The 21,258-nt window shown below is 38.2% G+C and overlaps 1 protein-coding gene across 4 annotated transcripts in view; it reads right to left on the reverse strand.

The window, feature by feature from the left end:
• The window catches only part of FSTL4 (follistatin like 4), a 462,461-nt gene that overhangs the window by 46,991 nt on the left and 394,212 nt on the right, over positions 1 to 21,258 (reverse strand). For all 4 annotated transcript variants that reach the window (XM_034404203.2, XM_034404188.2, XM_087883660.1 and 1 more), the window contains exon 8: positions 1,923 to 2,043. In XM_034404203.2, the coding sequence (XP_034260094.2) occupies positions 1,923 to 2,043 (121 nt within the window). The remainder of the gene's footprint in view (positions 1 to 1,922; positions 2,044 to 21,258) is intronic.

The following is a 21,258-nucleotide window of genomic DNA, read 5'->3' on the forward strand; positions in this document are numbered from 1 at the left end:
CCAAACTTTTAAAACCAATTTAAAATTGAATGTATAAAATACTAAAAGATATTTAAAAATTAAAAATCTTTTATAAAAGAGGGAGAAAATTAGGTCAGGCTCGCCTGGTGAAATAGTAAGGTCTTTAAAGCGCGGTGGAAGGTGCGCAGATCCGGGATCCTCCGTATCTCTGGGGGGAGCTTGTTCCAGATAGTAGGTTCCCCCACAGAGAAGGCTCTTCCCCTGGGGGCCGCCAGTTGGCATTGTTTGGCTGATGGCACCCGGAGGAGCTCCTCTCTATGGGAGCGTACCAGCCGGTGGGAGGCTATTGGTGGTACCAATAGCCACCCACAGGAACCATTTGCACTTCGGGTTGAAATGCAGACAACACATACTCATCCCCAACAGCCTGCACCTTGTGTTGAACAGTGAAGGGACACAGGGCAGAAAACATCCTGCAGAAAGCACAGCTTCACAACATAGTCCTTTCAGCAGTTCCAAGAATGCTCCACACCCATTTCCACTACTCATATGACCCTAAGAACACAAACTTCCAAGTGGCCTCAACAATCCTCTGAAAGAATCTATATGACCAGCTGTCGGCAAGGGATGTAAACCCTCCCATTTCCTGCCATCCAGGCAGAGCTGAAGAAGCTCCTTCTATGAGAAGTGAAACGTCTTCAAAGAAAAACAAGAAAGTCCAGTTGCGTCTTGAAAAAGCACCTTTGGGACAACAATGACCTGGATGACTGAGCATCTCCATTGACATTTTTCTTCTTTTGGATCCCATTTTTCAGAACATGCCCCATTTCCCCTCAGAACTCATATTTAATTATTTCATTTTCATCATTCACAGGAGTACCATATAGCTATCACCAATCTATATATTCCTACTTCCATACACCTACTATTATCAGTACAACAGATGACATTAATTCATGCTTCTAGAGATTTATTTTAGCCAATTCAAATCCAAATCTTCATACCCTATGCATATATTCATTTAGCTCACTCAGACCACCTTCATTCAGATCTAATATATCTTTCTTTTTGATTTTATTTTATTCATTTAATTTATTAATTCATGCTGTTCAACCTCTTACTCTTTTTACATTTCAAGTCATGGTCTTTATGCCACTATCATCAACAAGCGAGCCCATAGGTATTGCCTTCTTATGCCCACCTTCACTTTAGTCAATTAGGTCTTCTATGTTATATTTTTTCATAATATAGAGAAATGTAGACTTATCAGCCTTAGTGAGATCTTTGCCAACAGTATGGAAACAATATAGATCAGTTAAGGCATATTTTGTCCAGTTTGCCACAAATGCAATTAAAACCAAATTTTACTCTAAGAACGCTGATATTATTCTCTGCTAGCTAAAAACAGGGCAACATTTTTAATCTAATCCTCCTTTGGATATGGAGTATAAAGCATGAAATACTCTTAAGTTGCTTGAAAACTTGTTGTGTTGCTTTACCACTCTCTTCAATTATTCTGCTGGAATAATGCACAGAACATAGCTATGCTGAGCCCTCCAGCAGCTGTGGTTACTTCACACCCTCACACAATAGACCAAGAGATCTGTGTGTGTTACATGCCTTTCCTCATTGAGCAAAGCGCCTAATTGAAAAATCTTGTTGCACAACAATTTGTTTATTTACAATCTTTATTCCATATTTTCATAACTCTCATTTCCTAATATTTTTGTTACAGTAACAAAATATTTAAAAAGATTAACAAATTAACACACACACACACACATATGCACAAACACCTTATATTTCTTGTGTATTTGTATTCTACTCTAGAGAAATTAACCGAGAGATATCTTCCCATTTACAACTAATACTGAAATGATACAAAATGGTGGGCGCTTTTGCTACTTTTCTAAGAAAAAATAGTAATGTTCAGCGAATTGTCATATGTGCCATTTACTAACCATTCACCTGAAGAATGTGGGTCTGATACAATTCTTCATAGCCATAGGCATGACACGTGTAATTGCCCATGTGAATAGTTGTTACCTTGGTTATGTAGAGAGAGTCATCTTCTCCAAAATCCTGTAAATAAACAAAAAAAAAAGAGGGTGGGGGAAGGAGAAACCTCTCATTTAGCAAATGTATTTGAAATGCTGCAAGAAGCTAAGCTAACACTGATTGCTTTGACAGTTGCTCTCCCCTCTGAATTGCATTTTTAATATGTGTAGATTCGCAGGCGAAATGAATAAGAGGCCACATGCAAATGCCAAAATGAGGGAAAAAAAATATTGCAACTAAGTATCAGCTTCTGATTTCTAGAAAAAGCGTATGCACATAAAATTCAATACACTGAGTCTATAATGGAAGATTTGACAAATTACAAGGCAAACTACTCTGGAGGATGGCTTTAGTCTGCGGAGACTGGAAATGAAAGCTCCATGCATTATCTATTAAATGAAATACTTGAGCTGGCCTTCAATTATCTGAAAAAAATACTTTTGTAAATGTATTTTTCCATCCCTTTCTCCCCCAAAATTAGTAATGAAATAGGGATAAGAAGGTTATTTCTCTTTTAAACAAGGCCTTCTGATTTTTAATTACCTATATTATGGCTTATCTCATTTGGGGAAAAAAAAACCCTTCCTCTTTCCTTGGGTTGCTTATTGTATAATTTGGAATGATAATTCTGCTTGAGAAATTGAAATATTTGTGAGATTTCCAAATACGGGTATGTTGGCCTTATCACATTGTTCCAAATGATGCTATACAAGCTTGTATATTGATGAATAAACACAGGCAGCAGCTGTTTTTCTATTTTCATTAGTATGCACGAATTGGCTGTGCTGAATTGCTTATACTTTTATACACCACCCACAACAATACATTTAAAAACCATACTTAATTAGCTTAAAGAATTATCTTCTGGTTTTAATTAGCTTAGGGGATGACATGTGCAAAATGTACCCTTTTACATACAGAGCTTTCATGCTGAAAAAGAAAATGTTCTCTTACGTATCAGACACAAAATAATAACACTGTTTTTACTTCTCAGTTTCAAGAAAGGAATTCAGGAGTTCCAGAACTGATACATAGAATTATAGGATGTTAGAGCTGAAAAAGGTCTTAGTAGTCATTTCATTCTACCTCCTTTGGTCAAGGACAGAATCCTGCAATTCCATTATATCTGAAAAATGGTCAACCTTTCTTTAAACATCTTCCTAAATCAAAGTCCACCACCTCTAAAGCTGATATAGTCAGTTTATATAAGAAATAAGAGCAGCACTCTCTGGGTGGTTTACAATATCAGTTATTTGCATATTGCCCCCAACAATCTGGGTCCTCATTTTACTGACCTAGGAAGGAAGCAAGGCTGAGCCCCATCAGGATCAAACTCCAGGCTGTAGGCAGATTTGGCCTGTAGTAGTGCATTCTAATCACTGCACCACCAGGGCTCCCCTATAAGTACTCTTTTCAAGCTGTGAAGCTGCTTCCCTTTTTAATGATTTATTGTATTCTTATGCTATTTGTATCACCAAATTCCAGCTAGAATAAATCCTTTTGAAAAAGGGCTGTATTAGTCAACTTTCTGTATCATGCTTGTTCCCAACTTCCCATAATTGCATTGCCAAATTGGGAGCAGTGTGCAATTTGAAATGGATCACATAAGTCTAGAGTGTTCATATGTGATTGGCTGATTTTCAGATATAGTCTGCCAAATAACCTGCAGTTATTCCCTATTTATTTATTTTGCTTGTTTGCTTGCTTATTATTATGTTTTCTATTTTCTGTCCTTTCCACCTGTTAGTTCCAGTCCTATTCTCTGGAAAAACAAAACGTAGCATGCCCATATAATAGTAGGCTTTTAAGTGCAATTCAAGTTGCTGGTTGACATCCTTAAAGATCTACATTTATGGGCCCAGGTTGTTTGTGGGAACATCTCAGCCTAATGTTTTCAACTTGTATCATCTGATCTGGCACAGGGGGAATAAGCTTTAGGTCCTCTGGATGAGACAATATCACATTTTGGGCCTTAGGAAGTATGCTTAATTTGTCATGTTGCCTGTCCTATCAAACAGCCCCCTCCAAATATGGACAAACTCAACCATAGTGGCCTTTCAAGAAGCCATAGAAACTTGGTATTTCCTCCAGGCATTAGTTTGGGAGCCCTCATAGTGATATGAAGATGTTTTATGTTTTTAATAAGAGAGCCACGACCTGGATTTTGCTTTGTTTTATGGCTGATGTTTTTAATGGTATATTCACTGCCCAGATAAATAGGCAGCCTTCCAAATTTGATAAGCAAACAAACTAGTCTGTTCATTCCTCTGTATGACAGGCCTTCCAATATTGGAAGTTAACTCTCTCTTGCTTTCCTCTAAATCTTCTGTTAAATCTTTCCCCAAATCTTCAGATTAAATGTACACAGGTTCTTCCACTGTTCCAGAATCTCCCTCCCCACAATGTTAACATGGGTTGATGTTTGGATCTGCTGGGTGCTTTCTTGGACATTTATGCTAATTGGTTGGTAAAATTTAAATGAATTAATGTAAGTTTTCATACAGTTACATCAGAGGCATCGCTACCATGTGACTGAGAAAATCAGATGCTGAACATAGGTTTGTGACACTTGATTTGTTAAGTCATCATGATATGTAAAGCTATATGAGGTCTTCACGGCTTACCTGTTTTTAAAGCATGAGTCAAAAAATAGTAAGTATTTCAATTGTCCCCTTAGATCCCCAAGTTGTTAAAATTATTGCATAATCTTATTTTTTTTTTCAAAAAAGCAAATTCTTTCATATTCTTATCATATAAACATAAAAAGCAAACCATAGAGAATCACAAAATTATTCTTATATATAATAGTCCCCTAATAGGTAGTCCTCAACTTATGACAACTGAACTTAAAATTTCTGTTGCTAAGTGAGACAATTGTTAAGTGAGTTTTGCCCTATTTTACTATCTTTATTGCCACAGTTGTTAAGTGAATCACTGCAGTTGTTAGTAGTAGTTAGTAAGATGGTTACGTGAATTTGGCTTTCCCATTGACTTTGCTGATCAGAAGGTCATAAATGTCAGTTGACAAACACCCAAATTTTGATCATGTGACCATGGGGATGCTGCAATGGTCACAAGTGTGAAAGCCAGTCCTAAGTCACTTTTTTCAGTGCCATTGTAAGTTCAGTCACTAAATGAAATGTTGTAAGTCAAGGACATTCCTGTATATATTTATCAATTGATAAGTGGGACAAATATATGTATATACAGTATGTGTCTATGCATATATCTATCTATCTATCTATCTATCTATCTATCTATCTATCTATCTATCTATCTATACACACACACACACACACACACACACACACACACACACACACACACATATATATGCATATTCTTTCTAGCCAGGTTTTACCTACGTAAACTAAGTTGTTCTACAGCCCTGGTTCTGTGAAATCTCATTCACAAGTTTCTGGGCCTTTTTTCTGCTGACAAACTGCAACTCTGTGTTGCTCTCTGGGAGACTCAGATAGCTATTTCTGCCTTTTAAGGCGTCATCGGTGAGCCACACCCACTTCTCAGATATCCTCCCTGTAAAGGTACAATGTGTCTTTTTCTTTTTCGTAGGCTTTTATGTGCATCTCAACTCGTGCGAGTGGTGGGTCGGTGCACACGCATAAATGCACACAGCTCAACTTGAGTGAACAGTGGGTTGGTATATAAATGCACACAGCTCAACTCATGTGAGCAGCAGGCCGGTGCGCACACACGTCACAGTTTGACTCACACAAGTGATGGGCTGGCATATACACATGTGCGCCAGCCAGCCATGCATGCAAGTCAGTCCACTGCTTGCATGGCCTGGTTCCCTTCTCTCTCTCTCTCTCTCCCCCACTCCCCAGCTGAGCTGCCAAGCTGCAAAGGTTGGGGACTGCTGCTTTTAAGATACTTATAAACATTAAAGTTCTAGTTAAAGAATCCAGGGAAATGGGAAAGAACTCTTCAGATTTTTATCCATTCATAAGCCTATACAAAGTCTGTCCTCTCTAGCATTACATACTATGTCTTAAAGTAAAATTGCTTATGGCTTAGACAGAATACTTATTTTTCAGAAAATCACGCTCTCTTTAATGACATATTCATATAGTGTCAGATGGCAAACTGCTTCTTTCTTTGGTTTGGTTCACTTTTTCTTCTCTGAAATAAAAGCTTGTATCCTCTGGCGAGTTGCTTTCACACTTTACAAATACCTTTGGAAAAAATATTGCTGAAATGATCTCGAAACGCTTTCAAGCTTTGTTGGCTTAAAAACTGGTGTTCCAGATTGATCTCAGCTTGCTTTTGTATTCTGTAATCCTTTAAACCTCTGCAATCCACAGACAATTTAAGAAACAAAACTATATCTGGCTGGCTGTCAGATATCTTTTCCATATCACATTTCCTTTCATGATTCCTTGCAGATATTTGTTTTTCAAGAGCAGTCTTTTCTATTTGGGGCACTCTCTCTTTTTACACTTTGGGATATTTACTTCAAGAATGGATCGGGTATCTGATTTTACCAATGGGTGGACCTTCAGCAGATAAGGTTGCCCAATGCTTTATTTTAGGATCATTTTGGGGGGAAAGGGGCCAATGGGCTTTCACTGAAGATTTAAGTGCTTCTTACTGGTCCCCCCTCCCAAAGTACATGTACACTACAAAGCAAAGGGGGTCTTCATGGTGAGATAGTACTTTATGCCATGAAATAAGTGGATCTCAGTTGGTGGCAGTGGGGGTCAACCTGCCTTGCTTTGAGAACAGTGACTCTCCTGTATCTGCTTCAGCTCCTGCTAACCCAGCAGTTTGAAAGCGGGCAATTGTGAGTAGATAGGTGGGTACTACTTCAGTGGGCAGCTTAATGGGGGCATAAAAGAAGCTCCCAACTGAGCATCTCCTGGACAATGGTGATCCTTTCAACCCAGAAGCATTTTGCTGGTCCAGACATGAGTATTGCTCTACTACTTGCTCGGGTTAGCAAGCACAGGGCTTCCTCAACCTATGTTTTCTCTGTGGAAACATACTCGCAAGGTAGATTTGATAGAGAGAGAATAATTGCCCCCATGCCTAGGAGCTTCCATAGCTGAAAACTAGAGACTGTGCTTCCAACCCAACAACCTGAACCACTGTACTGGTGGTTTATTTTAAAACTAAGCAAAAGCTATTTTAGGTTTTGAGAATAGAAATAAAATAACACTTGTAACACAAAACCTTGTTTAGATTTTGCATTACATGTGTTCATTATTTCATTCTCACAACAGCAGAAGCTGTGGCAGTGATTTTCAGTGCAAGTGACACTGAGAAGATTGGGGGATAAATGTAGGTAAAAGAAAGAGATGGAATCATATGTGCAGGTGTAGAATAGGTGGCACCTGGCTTAATAGTGGTAACTGTGAGAAGGATCTTGAAGCCCTGGTGGACAATCACTTAAATATGAGATAGCAGAGTCTGCAGCCACCAAAAAAGCCAACACAGTCCTAGGCTGCATTAATAGAGGATAGAATCAAGATCATGTGAAGTTTTAATACCACTTTATAATGCCTTGTTGTAATGGTACAACTGCACCTGGAATATTGCATCCAGTTTTGGTTGCCATTATATAAAAAAAGATGTTGAAACTCTACCAGTAGAAAGAGTCCAGAGAAGAGCAACAAAGATGATCAGGGGACTGGAGACTAAAGCATATGAAGAAAGGTTGCTGGGTATATCTAGTTTAATGAAAAGAAGGACTAGGGTGACATGATAGCAGTGTTCCAATATCTAAGGGGCTGCAACAAAGGAGTCAGCCTATTCTTCAAAGCACATGAAAGCAGAACAAGAAGCAATGGATGGAAACTAACCAACAAGAGAACCAACCTAGAATTAAAGAGAAATTTCCTGACAGTTAGAACGATTAATTGGTAGAATAGCTTGCCTCCAGAAGTTGTAGGTGCTCCAACACTAGAGATTTTTAAGAAGAGCTTGGACAGCCATTTGTCTGAAATAATATAGGGTTTTCTGCTTGAGCAGGGAGTTAGATGAGAAGACCTCCAAAGTCCCTTCCAAATGTATAAAAGTTGGACAAAGTTGACGTTGACCAGAGATACCTCACACTATTGTGTTTCTACATTATTCTGAATGCTGTTTTGTAACAAAGCTGCTAATGGAGAATGCTCCCATTAGAAGAGAAAAAGGAGACATTATTAGCCTGAACAAAGGAAAATTAAAGATGTGGGTTCATTCATGATATATTTTCCCACTGCCCTTCCTTGACATTATCATGGATGAGTCTGCATGAATCTTTTGTTTCATAGTATGGGTTATATCTCCTCCATAGAAGTAGACACTTCATCCGAGTTATATCCTGCTGTCCTACATCTCCTTAATATCTTTCTTACTAAAATTGGCTTTTAGCATTGGATAAATGCCTATTTGAAGGGTGACATGAAAAGTTTTGTCAGATTATAAATACATTTATGTTCAAATGTTTCTATTAACAGTAATTACCAATAATTGCCAAGTTAATGGCTGAAATTTTAAGAGCATCAGAGCTCATTTGATAGGAAACATGGTTTGCAAAGGAGGAAGAAAGTGATATGGTTTGCTGAGCTGATAAATATACATCTCAGCCAGGCATGGTCTTTGTCTGAAATTATTTTAGAAAATAATTAGCGAAACTTGGAAAAGGACCTTTGTATGCTAAACCATTTTTGTATTGCCAATTAGTTGAAAAACAAAGCAAGAGAAAGAAAAAATACACATGAAAATAAAATAATAGAAAAAAAGTATATTGAAGTTTACAGTTATACAAAAATATTACTTCATCAAGATTTAATTGGCTCTCTTATATCACCTTGTGAAATCTTTAAATCTGTGGTTTCATTTTTTAAAAAACTTCTTGGATCTTGCATATAGACCGGGGTGGGTTCTACTTACCTTTACTACTGGTTTGTATCGTGCCCGCGCATGCACTCTTCTGCGCATGTGCAGAAGCTTTTGTGCATGTGCAGATCACTTCTGATGACATCCAGGTCAGTGGGCAGAGCCTCTCACCAGTTTTACTGGTTTTTGTGAACTAGTCCGAACTGGGGACAACCCACCACTGATATAGACAAAGTAAGGTCTTTTTACATCCATTCAAACTATCAAGAGACATTAAAAGAGCTTGTATTTTTTTCTTTGATATCACAGTTCTTTATAAATAAATAGTTCTTTATTTTTTTTAAAAAAATAATTCATAACACAGAACCAGTTTGGTTTAGTGATTAGAAACCAGATTAGAAATCAGGACATTGAGTTCTAGTTCTGCTGTAGGCATGAAAGCCAGATCAATGACTTTGGGCCAGTAACTCTATTTCTTCACCCAAATCACCTCACAGAGTTGTTATGGGAAAAATAGGAGAAGGAAGGACTATTGTGTGTCTTCACCGCCTTACACTACTTATATAAATAATAAAGTGTGTGTGTGTGTGTGTGTAAAAGCACTAACCTAGAAATGAGACCCAACTACAATTAACAAAAGAAAAAGGAAACCTATGGAAATGGATTAAATTACAAAACAACTGACCAAAAATGTGACTGACTTGTTTTAAAGTTTTCTCCCTTACCCCTTGTCAAAAGAAATTTAATTCAGATGTTAACAGTTCTTTGCTGCAAATCAGGTGTATATACATCCTTCTAATTTTATATCATATCATGTCATAATTATATTATTATATCAGCAATGAACACTCTGAAGGCATCATAAGAAACAGGGGGACTTCAGTCCCAAATGAGAGAATAATAAGACAAATGCAGACCAGCCCATTGTGTGTTAATGTTCCAATTTCTAAACTGCATTTCTATAATACTGTAAATTCAATATAAAATACAATTCACAATAAAATGAAGGCAACTGATTACAACCTTCCCACACTTTTTGCTTCTCCTTACAAAAGTACTGTATCAGGTAAACTGTATTTTGCTACTTGCTATGAGATTTTTTTTATCTGCCAGTAGACAGTTTAATTAAAAGTAATCTGGAACAATAATTTATTTCAATTTATAAGGCTGATCCAACTGAAAAATGATTGGCATATAATTAAAATAGTACAATGTCTAAAAATAAGAAAACAATTCCAGAAGAACAGCATGTAATGGAAGAAGCTCATATTATAACCAAAAGATTTCAAATGTGCACAGTACCAACTTAACATGGAGTTTGGGGAAAATAGCAGGATTCCCCCCCCCAGAATATCTAAAAGCTTGTAAGTAGGGGAGGGCAGGCGGTACAATAGAAAATGTGAGTTTCCTAGGACACATCAGATGATACTAACAAACCCAGGGGTGTCAAACTCACATTGTCACAGGACTTTTTCCCCCTTCGCTAAACCAGGAGTGGGCATGGCCAGCGGGTAATGCATCTGGCCCATGGACTGCGAGTTTGACAGCCCTGAACTAGTCAATGGGACATAAACTGTACCAATCCTGCCAAAACTTACAGGTCAAGCAGAAATAATGGGAGACATGTTTTTTTATTAGGAAGGCACGGGGTGGTATTCATTTACCTTCACTACCAGTTTGCAAATGCAAGTGCACGAGTGCATACGCAGGGTATCAAAAACGTGATGTGATGATGTCCGGGCAGGTGGGCAGAGCCTCCAGCAGCCGCCTCTACCAGTTCACCCAAACCAGATAGAACTGGCTGAATACCAGCACTGGGAAGGCAATGATAGTGCTACAAGTGTTCTTATAGAAATGAGCATACAGAATGATATAGAGCAGTGATGGCTAACCTTTTTGCCGTCACATGCCAAAACTGCGTGGAGAGTGGGGGGGTTGTGTATGTGTGTGCCCACACTCATAATTCAATGTGTCCTGCCCCCCGCACGTGTGTGTGACCCCAACTCCCCCTGCTTTCGGCACGTGATGGCCCGATAGGCCCGGTAGGCCCGTTTTTTGCCCTCCCCAGGCTCCAGAGACTTTCCAGGAGCCTGGGATGGGCTAAAACTGCCTTCCCCACGCCCCCAGAGGCCCCCCGGAGGCTGGAAGTAGCCCATTTCCTAACTTCCAGTGGGCCCAGAAGGTGAAAATCAGGTGGCCAGCGCGCACATGCATGCTGGAGCTAAGCTAGGGCAACACTCACATGCCCACAGATATGGCTCCACATGCCACCTGTGGCACGCGTACCATAGGTTCGCCATCACAGATATAGAGTATCAATTACAGTGTAATTTTTACATACGGTCAAAGCCTTTCACTGGTGGCATTTCTTTTTTCCTTAATAATTGCTGAAATGGGGATACAAAATGTACAAGAGTGATTGTGTTATCTGGAGAACACAGAACACTTGTGCAACCAGATCTCTTTTACAGACTCAATTTTCATCTCACCACTTAAGCTTGGTTAAAACCAATTGACACCAGGATGCTCTGCAGAATTTTCTGCTCTATCTTCAGTTTCTAGAATACATGGAATTGAATTAAAAGGGGCAGGGGTGAGAAACTGAAACTTAAAATTAAATATCCTGATCTCTTTCGTGAAAAAGCTGGTTTTAATAATCTCAAGTAGAAGGAGGATTTATTTCCTAAATCTGATTCAACTGCATGCAGTAATGCTAGGGATTTATCCCCAAAAGTCTTGATACAAATTGGAATATACTGAACTTGCCTTGAGTAGATGGAAGAGAAAATAGCTACAATTTTTCTTTGAGCTTTCTGGTCCACCTATAAAAGGTACGGTTTTATATTTCCAAATGAGTAGGAACTCTTAAATATATAATCTGTCATCTCTTCAATATTAAATCCATTTAATGATTCAGATCAGTTTCTAGGGCCTTTTGAAGAATACAAACATTTTATTAATTGACAGTAGCTCCTGTTGCATCCAAAATGAGGTAGACCTTGAAATGATCTCTTTAGCCCTATTGATGACAATGACAGGATCAATGCAGCATCTGTTTATAATAACATCATTATGGGCCTGCCTGCAATGAAATTTTATTTTAGCTAGACGATGGACAATGGAATTAATATAAACATTAAATAGCACTAGGTCTAAAATATAGCCTTGTTTAATTCCTAATAGGGACTGAATCAGAGATCTAACCTACTGCATTTCATTTTATAATAAAGTTAGTTCAAGTGAATGGTTTCCATTTTAGAAGAGGTATGGCTTTGAATCATATATTTAAGCAAAATAATGCTTTAAAGATCTTGCGACACAGAGTAGAGCTCTACATGGACAGTAAGATGCAGAATGCTCTTTGGCTTTAGAAAAGGCCAAGGAACAGAAGATATTATAGTTGATGCAAAGAAAATAATAATACCAAAAGGAAGTCACTATGGGCTTCACTGATTATAGAAAGGATTTCAATTTTGTTGACTGCACCATCAGAAAAATGGGAATTTCATAAAATCTCTCCTGAGAAACTTACACAAGAGTCAAGAAGCCACAGTACAAACAGAATATGGTGAAACAGACTGTCTCCAGGTTGGCAAAGGAATGTGACAAGACTGCATATTCACCTCTGATTTATTCAATCTGTACACTGAATATGTATATATTAAGGGTAGCTGATTGGAAGGAGATGAATGTAATTTGAAAACTGAATGAAGAAATATAAGTAATGTGCACCATGCTAATGATGCTACACTGATAGCCAAAACTGCGAATGATTTTCAAGCTCTAGTAAAAAATGTTAAGGCGCAAAGTGAAAAAATGAGAATAAAATTAAATCTAAAGACAACTAAACTAATGGCAACAGGTAAAACAACCAGCCTTATAATTGGCAAAGAACGTATCAAAGGGAAAGCAACTTTTGCTTGAACTGGAAGGTTAGCAGGGAGAGATTAAAGACAAAGCTATTCGATAACCTAGTTTTATTGCCCATATTTTAAAAAAGCACCATAATTGAAACAGAAAATCAGCAGTTACTAACTATAACACTGTACCCATACATAAGAAGCCATAGTTTCAAATATTACACACTTTTCTTCCACTTATGTATGTTCTAATGGTCTGAGAACCAGTCATTTCTTAATCACTGGATGGTTGATATTTGTTTTTTTAAAAAAATTTGGTCCAGCAAAACATGTAAAACAAACCAAACAAAATTAAGTAGTTTTATATCTGGAGTGCTAATTGTTAATAGCTTTAAGTAAGTTTAGCATGGTGTATGTATATATATATACATACCATGTATAATACATATATATAAATAATACATATATATAAGTATGTATATATATATATACATTTAGACATAAGTCTAAACTACAAGTAAGTATAGATGTCTAAAATCTATATGCTATTGTAAACTTTATATAATAATAAAACTCAAATAAAACAGTATATTTGAGAGAGTGATTCTTTTGGTCCTGAAGGAGACATTAATGTGTCTCTTTCTTAGTCATGATTGGACTGATGATGTTAGATTCTGGACCATTTTTGTCCTGTCAACCTTCTCTTTTGAACAAAGGCTGTTGAGAAGATGGACAGACAATTTCCTGGAGGAAATGGATCATCTGGATCTCATAATACAGAATAACACAATTGGAAAGGATCTTGGAATTCTTCTAGTCCAATCCTCTGCTTGAGCAGGAGACTTTATACCAGACTGATTCTGTTTCAGTCAGGTTTAAGCCAACACATATAACAGTGAAATGGCATTTTATTTGTGCTTGTTAAGCTCTTTTGGTAGAAGCAGGATGAAGATCATGTATCCATCCTAGTGCTCCTTGAATTCTTAGTGCCTTTTTATCAATTATGGTACCCTTTAAAACCAACTGCAAGATTTGGGAGTGGAGGCATTGTGTAACACAGTTCTCCGTATTCCGGACTCACAAGGGAAACTATGAGCACCAGTGGTGGGATTCAAATTTTTATACTACCGGTTCTGTGGGCGTGGCTTGGTGGGCATGGCAGGGGAAGGATACTGTAAAATCTCCATTCCCTCCGCAATCCAGGGGAAAGTTACTGCAAAATCCCCATTTCCTCCCGATCAGCTGGGACTCGGAAGGCAGAGAATAGACTGGGACAGGGCCAGTCAGAGGTGGTATTTACCAGTTTTTCGAACTACTCAAAATTTCCACTACCGGTTCTTCAGAACGGGTCAGAACCTGCTGAATGCCACTTCTGATGAGCACAGAGAAAAAGTTAGGTGGAATTGCTTGAATACTGGACTACTTTATGATGGGAATGAAAGGGAAACAATGGGATGAGAAAGGAGAGAAATTAGAGAAAGAAACTCACTGAAAAGCACTCATACAAAAGTGGGAGTGATAATGATGATCTGAAATCTGTTGATGTTTACAAAGGATGTCACATACTTTATCACAAAGAACAAGTTGTTATTGCAAGGGAAGTAAGAATGTATCAAGCTCCTGTATCTCCATTTCCTGAGATACAACCAGTTGTTCAAAACTGGGACAACTAGTAAGGATCACTGTGTCCACTCTAACTATCCTTACTAATATGTTGCATAAACAAACATGTTATTTAAAAATGCCTCTTTTTTAGAAAGAACACCTTGCCCTTTCCAGCACAGTGAGGCAGAGAATTGGATACAAGTCAAATTAGAGACGTAAGTGAGTTTTATTAGAATATTAGAAATCGCCCTATTCTGAATTATGTGCAGGATTCATGCTCAGCTGGAGCCCAGTTAAAAACAAGGAGAAAAGCTTGTGTTTATGTTAAATGGCAGGGAAGGAAGGAAGAGAATATTAGGTTAAACGAGTAACTGGTTTGGGCTAATGTCAGACTGACCTTGTGATGAGGCCATAAAGTGTGCAAATCACAGTTTCTTGGAAGGGAGAGAGAAATTCAAAAGAGAGAGAAATTCAAAAGAGAGAATTTCAAATTTGCTGTCTGTTTCACCTCATTTGCAGCAGTTGGTTGATTATGTTTTGTGCAATTTCTTTTATGGAAAGCTCATAAACTTTTTTTTTAATGGAAAAGCCTGACTTGTTTATTTTTCTGGGAAAGAACAAAATTAATTTCTTGTACTTCCCACCCTATTCTCAACTATCGGTTCCACATAATAAAAAGGGCCTTATTATTCCTTGCCATCATGACGAAATTTGCCAGAGAATTTGCCTTATGGTAGGATTCATTCCACTACATTCTGTCTAACAAAGACAACAAGCATTGCTACTTGTAGTTTTAAAAAATCAGATTAAAAAATGTGTAGATGGTCCGTTGATGGATATCTGTAATCTTTTTAGTGTGATTGTTTCCTACCAAAATACAGTGGTAGGACATTTATCCTTGTTTTCAATGTGAGTAATTTTCTCTTTTCCTCCCATAGCAATTTTCTTTTTTGATATTTATACTCTATGCCTCTATGAGGCAAGCTAATTTTCAAATGCCCCTCTTCATATTCTGTTGGTGTAAGCAATGACCAAAGCGTTGGCCCCACAGAGTGTCTAGTTTTGCTTTGCGCAGTGGTGACAATGCATACACGCACTTTTGGTGATATTCTTTCTGCTTATGTGTGAAGAAGGCAGCTGGAGACTAAACAGGGCACAAAAAACAAAACAAAACAAAGCTTATTCCAGTGTTTCAGTAACTGGCAGAGTGGGTAAGAAACCTTTACACAGTAATTTTGTCTGGCACCTGTGAAATTATCAAACAGAATAAGACCACAGAAAAACTATGCTGTCCTTCTCCCTGACTACGTAGGTTGAAGGTGGTCATACAAATGAGAAGTGGGAAAGAGTCATACACTGGTTAAACTAAAACAAAAGCAATTCTTAGAAAGAGAATATTTCTAAGGAAAAGATGGTAGACAACAGTTTGCACATCACCAATTTCCAGGCAACTTGCCACCAGAAAAGCCAACTCCACAACCAGTGAATTCTACAACCATTAAGTAGGGCAGCAGTCAACAAGAAACAATTATTTTGAATTGGGCTACTAAAATCTGGGGCTCACTGCCATTCACAGTGTGCCAAATAATCTTCAAGCCATTATTAAATGCTATCTCAACAAGAAGACAGCCTTGGAACCTATACATTGGCTTTGTAAGTGGTTTTCAGATCTACTGCACAGGGTAGTACGGATCTACTAATCTAAATACTTTAAAATCAATATTAGAGATGCTAGAAATAGTAGTTAAGAATATTGAGAAAGCATGTACCATGAGAAAAGTAGTGAGGTTGTTCATAGTTCCACTTGCCAATAACCTGAGAGTTTCCTTCTTGGGGAATTGTCCCAAAGAAGTCGCCTAAGCAATTAACAAGCTATCATTTAGCATATCCAAAAAATAGCACTTAGTACTTAGATTTATATACCACTTCACAGTGCTTTACAGTGCTATACCCTCTCTAAGCAGTTTACAAAGTCAGCATATTGTCCCCAACAATCTGGGTCCTCATTTTACTGACCTCGGAAGGATTGAAGGCTGAGTCAGCTTTGAGCAAGTGAGACTCAAACTGCTGAACTGCTGGCAGTTGGCAGTCAGAATAATTAGCCTGCAATGCTGCAATCTAACCACTGCACCACTATGGCTCTTCAGTAAATGATGCTATTTTGTATGGAATAAATTAACCACACATATAATTTGTTATGTCAGTCTGGGATTAGTTAATTTGTTACATGAGTGTAAAGCCATCATGGCTGAATGCTATAATTTGACTCAGCACTCAGGATGCTGCCAATCTACCAACTGTACTTTAGCCATTTGTGTTTCACATTTGAGGGAGCCTGATATATAAATAAAATAAAATCCCTGGTTGTTTGATTGGATTGCATGCAAAGGTTTTTAGAATTTAGTATATTCCTAGAGCGAGCAACAAAGAAGTAATTGAATTCCTCACTCTCTATCTCAATACATCTTGCTGTGCCGATGTGGTATTTTCAGGTGGCCAAATCTCCCTGCAGACCTTCCAAATCCCTTTCACTCAGAATATAACAGAGATCCTACTCACCAAGCTCATTTTTGTTACCAAGTATAGCAGTCAATGGCTTTAAACAAATTGGCACCAGCTTCCAGAACTGGTGCAGCTATTTCTAAAGTCATATAGCAATTGCAGACAGCTGCAGGAAGGCTTTAGGGAAATGTTGGTGCAGAACATACAACTCATTTGTAAGGCCAATTTAAGCCATCCATTGCTAATTTATTTTAATTCTGTTTAGTAGAACGTTCTGTTTGTAGGTCTCCATATGTAGTCATATATTTGTGAGCCTCAACTAAATTATTATGAAGTAATGGGATGTGAGAATAACCTTGGGAGACAGGAGAAAGAACCACAGGCTAAATTTATTATTTATTAATTTAATTTGTATACCGCCCTTCTCCCGGAAGGGACTCAGGGCGGTGAACAGCCAAAATTAAAAAACATACAAATGCAAAAGTTAAGATAATTAAAAGAATTAAATCACTGGCTACCCAATTTAAAACCCCAAATCGATAAAATTTAAAATCCCAATTAAAACCATTTAGGCTAGGCCGGCTTGATGAAATAAAAACATCTTCAGGGCTTTAAGGAAGGTCTGGAGGTCCGGGATCAATCGTATAAATAAGGGTCTGATGAAAGAAATCTGGGGGGGGGGGTGGAAAAAGCATCTCTCAAAAGGGACCCTTCCTAGTTCTTTGGAAAGTAAAGGCAAGGGGAGGCAGACTAGCAGATTCAATTACTGTAACCATAGAATAAAGGCAGTGTTAGTAGCCATGATTCTGATTTTCTGTCTGGACTGCCTCAAAAGGCTGACATATGGAGGATGGCCTGAGGAAAGCTCGCATCCTGTTTGTAAGAAAATGCAGTAAATTGTGGGATAAAATGCTATTTTGGGTTTGGCAATTATTGCTTCACTTGATGCACTAGATCAGGGGTGTCAAACTCAAGGCCCGGGGGCCAGATCTGGCCTGCAGGTTGCTTAGATCTGGCCCATGGGGCCACACTAGAAACAGCAAAGGACTGACCCATTGTGCCTCTGCCAGCAAAAACAGAGATCAGGAGGGTTGAATGAGGTAATCACAGCTGGAAACGGAGCTTGTGAGGGCCGTGCACAGTTCTCCCGAGCTCTGTTTTCACTGGCAGTGGGGGTCGCAGGAGGCTATCACAACTGGAAATGCAGCTCAGGAGCCTGTTTTCATTGGAAGAGTGCAGGCAATCCCGACATGTGTGATATTGAACTGGTTATGCCCACCCTGGTCACGCCCATCCCGACTCCCCAAGGTCAAACACAACCCTGATGCGGCCCTCAATGAAATCGTGTTTGATACCCCTGCACTAGATAGTCAGTGGCAAAAATCAGCAGAGTGAGCTCAGTGGTCAAGATAATAGTACTGTTAACACAACTAACCTTTGAGAACTCTAAGATGCATTCCCAGATCTACACATTATTTAGTTAACCAAGGCTTGTAGAAGGATATTGGAAAACCCAAAAACAGGCCCGTACAACACAATATGTAGCCTGCCAAGCAGCCTTGCATAATCCATCAGCAATTTTTAAAAAGTCAATAAATATGTTGCTGCCATCCCAAAATATATCCTGCTTCAGGCCTCACTGTGGCTATTTACTCATGCTTTTTTTATTCAGTTTTTACATTTGTTATATTGTATTAGCTATGGAGTGACAAAGCCTTCTCTTCCATTTACTTAATGGATATACAGTAAAATCTCAATTCTAACAGATATTAATGACATGCACTTACCTCTCACATCAAGATTGCCTTAGAGAGTATTGAATGGATTATTGTGAAAAGCAAAGCAAACAAAATCCTTTGTTTGCTTATGATTTATCCTAGCAATTGTCCTTGTAGATGCTCAACTGATGCCCAACAAATAGTACAATGCATCTCTTTCAAATAGCTATACCTCTCTTTTATAAGACACTTGCATGTGGGACATACCTATCCACCACTTTAGTAACCACCCAACATATACTGTACTCTTTTCTTCCACAGGGGAGCTTAGTTCTTGAAGCAGAGAAAAAAATTAGGTATCATTTCCCTCAATGGGATGCCAGTTGAGATGCCCTTGTGATATAGTCATCAAAGTCTTCCCTCTATTTTAAGAAAGAAAAAAAACTCTGTCCCAGTATCTGGTTTTACCAGTGCTCCATATAGGGTTGCCAGGTCTGCTTCCAAAAAATAGCGGACAAGTGGGGTGGTGGTGGTTAAGTAATAAAAAAATAATAAAAAAATACAATTAAATTACATATTTTCTTACAAACATTTTGACACGTATTAAAATAATCACTTCAAAACTTTACTTAAAATTCAAAACATCAAATATATTATAATAATATGTAAAATATTAAATTACATTTTACTTTGCTGTTGTGTGTATTTTTTATTTGACTGTGCAGCTTTGATCAATTCTTTGTGTTCAAGGAATAATTCTTTAATTTCAGTACAACGTTGTGAAATATTAAAAAAATATACAAAGTTCACTTCGAACTGATGGTACAAGCAGTCAGTTACGTTTGTCTGTCCACAAATTTCCCATAGCGCTGAAAATTCGTTCAACGTTTGCATTTGATACCGGAATTGATGCACAATACTGGAACAGTTTCAGTAAACTCGGAGCTGGCTCTTTCTTGAAAAAGTCCATCCACTTATCAAGGGATGAATCGCCCTGCAGATGAACATAAACTTCTTCTAAGGCAGAAATTTCATTGAAGAGAGTGTTGGGTGGAAGTTCTTCTTTGCGAGTTTATTTTCCTGATCCGAAATAAGGTTCCAGATAACCTTATGGCATTCATCAGATCCAAGAGAAATAAAATACGATTTTAGAGGTATCCAGTTTAAAAGAAGTCTTTCGACCGCTTTAAACAAACTTAACCAACGTGTTGGATCATGGCGCAAAACTTCATGGAATTCTGACTCGCAAAACTCAAAAAATGATTTCAACTCCTCGTTTCTTTGCAGAATTCAAAAATTCGGCAAAAACCTTCAGCACTACATTTTCGATATCAAAAGATAACTGCTTTAATGCATTTTTTGCGCTGTTGTGTAAAATGTGATTACTGCAATGAGCAGCTACAATATTGTCATTTTCCAGCAATAATTTTTGGTAAACAGATTTGTTCACTCCATAATTGACCGATGCATTATCTGCTGAGTAAGCTGAAACATTATTTATTTCCAATTCATCTCTTAGACTGTACAGCTTTAGATTACATACCATTTCATCATAAAGCTTTTGAATAAAAAAAAAGGCCACTATTTTGTGAAAAAAAATAGTGAACATAATGTGAAAAAAGCGGACTGTCTGCTCAAATAGTGGTCACCTGGCAAGGGTAGCTCCATAAGGAAGGCTTTTTTACATAGCTCTCTTTCAAGCCAGGTCTTTAGCCGATCGAATGACTAGCACGTATGTACAAGGGGAACCTTTACCTTTATCTTTTAGGGAGATTCTGTAAAGCCCCGATGGAACCAAAACTTCTGCAGTGGCCAAGTGGAGGTCATCATCCACTATGTCCTTTATTGTCTAATGAGACACTGATGATAGATATACGTAAGGGATGAAATGAAGAATGATTGAATTTATTTCTGAATTGTGAATACAATTCTTTCTTATCCATCTAGGTTCGTGATGGCGAACCTATAGCATGCGTGCCCGAAGTGGCACATGGAGCCATGTCGCCTGGCATGTACAGTGTTGCCTGTTCCTCTTCCGGGTTTCTGGTGCGCCTGTGCACATGATGATCAGCTGGCCTTTTTGCATGCGGCAGTGCCGGAAACTAGAAGAGCTGGTCACCTGTTTTCCTCCGTGAGCATGCATGCCGGCCAGCTGATCATCAGCATGCGCACCAGAAACCTGGAAGAGTAGCTGGCTGAAACCGGAAGTTCAGAAGCTGAAACCAGAATTCATTTTTGGGCATGCGCCCTGGGCAGCTCCTCTTCCGGGTTGCGGCCCCAACGTGCAAGCGCGTGTGACCTCCCTTTTTGGCACTTAATGTTGAAAAGTTTCGCCATCACTGATCTAGGTGCTATTTCTGCTATGCTCTCCTTTAAACCCAGAAATATTTTTTCATATTATAAATTGTAACACAGATTCTATTTAATTTCTGCGTAGGTTGCATTCTCATCTGATCTCACCTTAGATTCCGCAATCATAACAATAATCTTATTACATGTTGAGGGTAAACAGGAAAAATCACTGTTGGCTGTAAAAAAAAAGTTATTTCTGAAATACATATTTTGTGTCTTAGAGATGCCTCTTCATCTCCTTCTCTGATGCTGTATTTGGCATTTCTGTGCAAAGTTTCTCTGTTGAAATAGTCTGGTAATTACTTCTCTTGACTTACACTTTCAAAGCTTAATATTTTTACCAGGCAAGCTTTTTGTCA

Source organism: Pantherophis guttatus, chromosome 2, assembly GCF_059756535.1.
Source record: "Pantherophis guttatus breed Tessera chromosome 2, ASM5975653v1, whole genome shotgun sequence".
NCBI lineage: Eukaryota > Metazoa > Chordata > Lepidosauria > Squamata > Colubridae > Pantherophis > Pantherophis guttatus.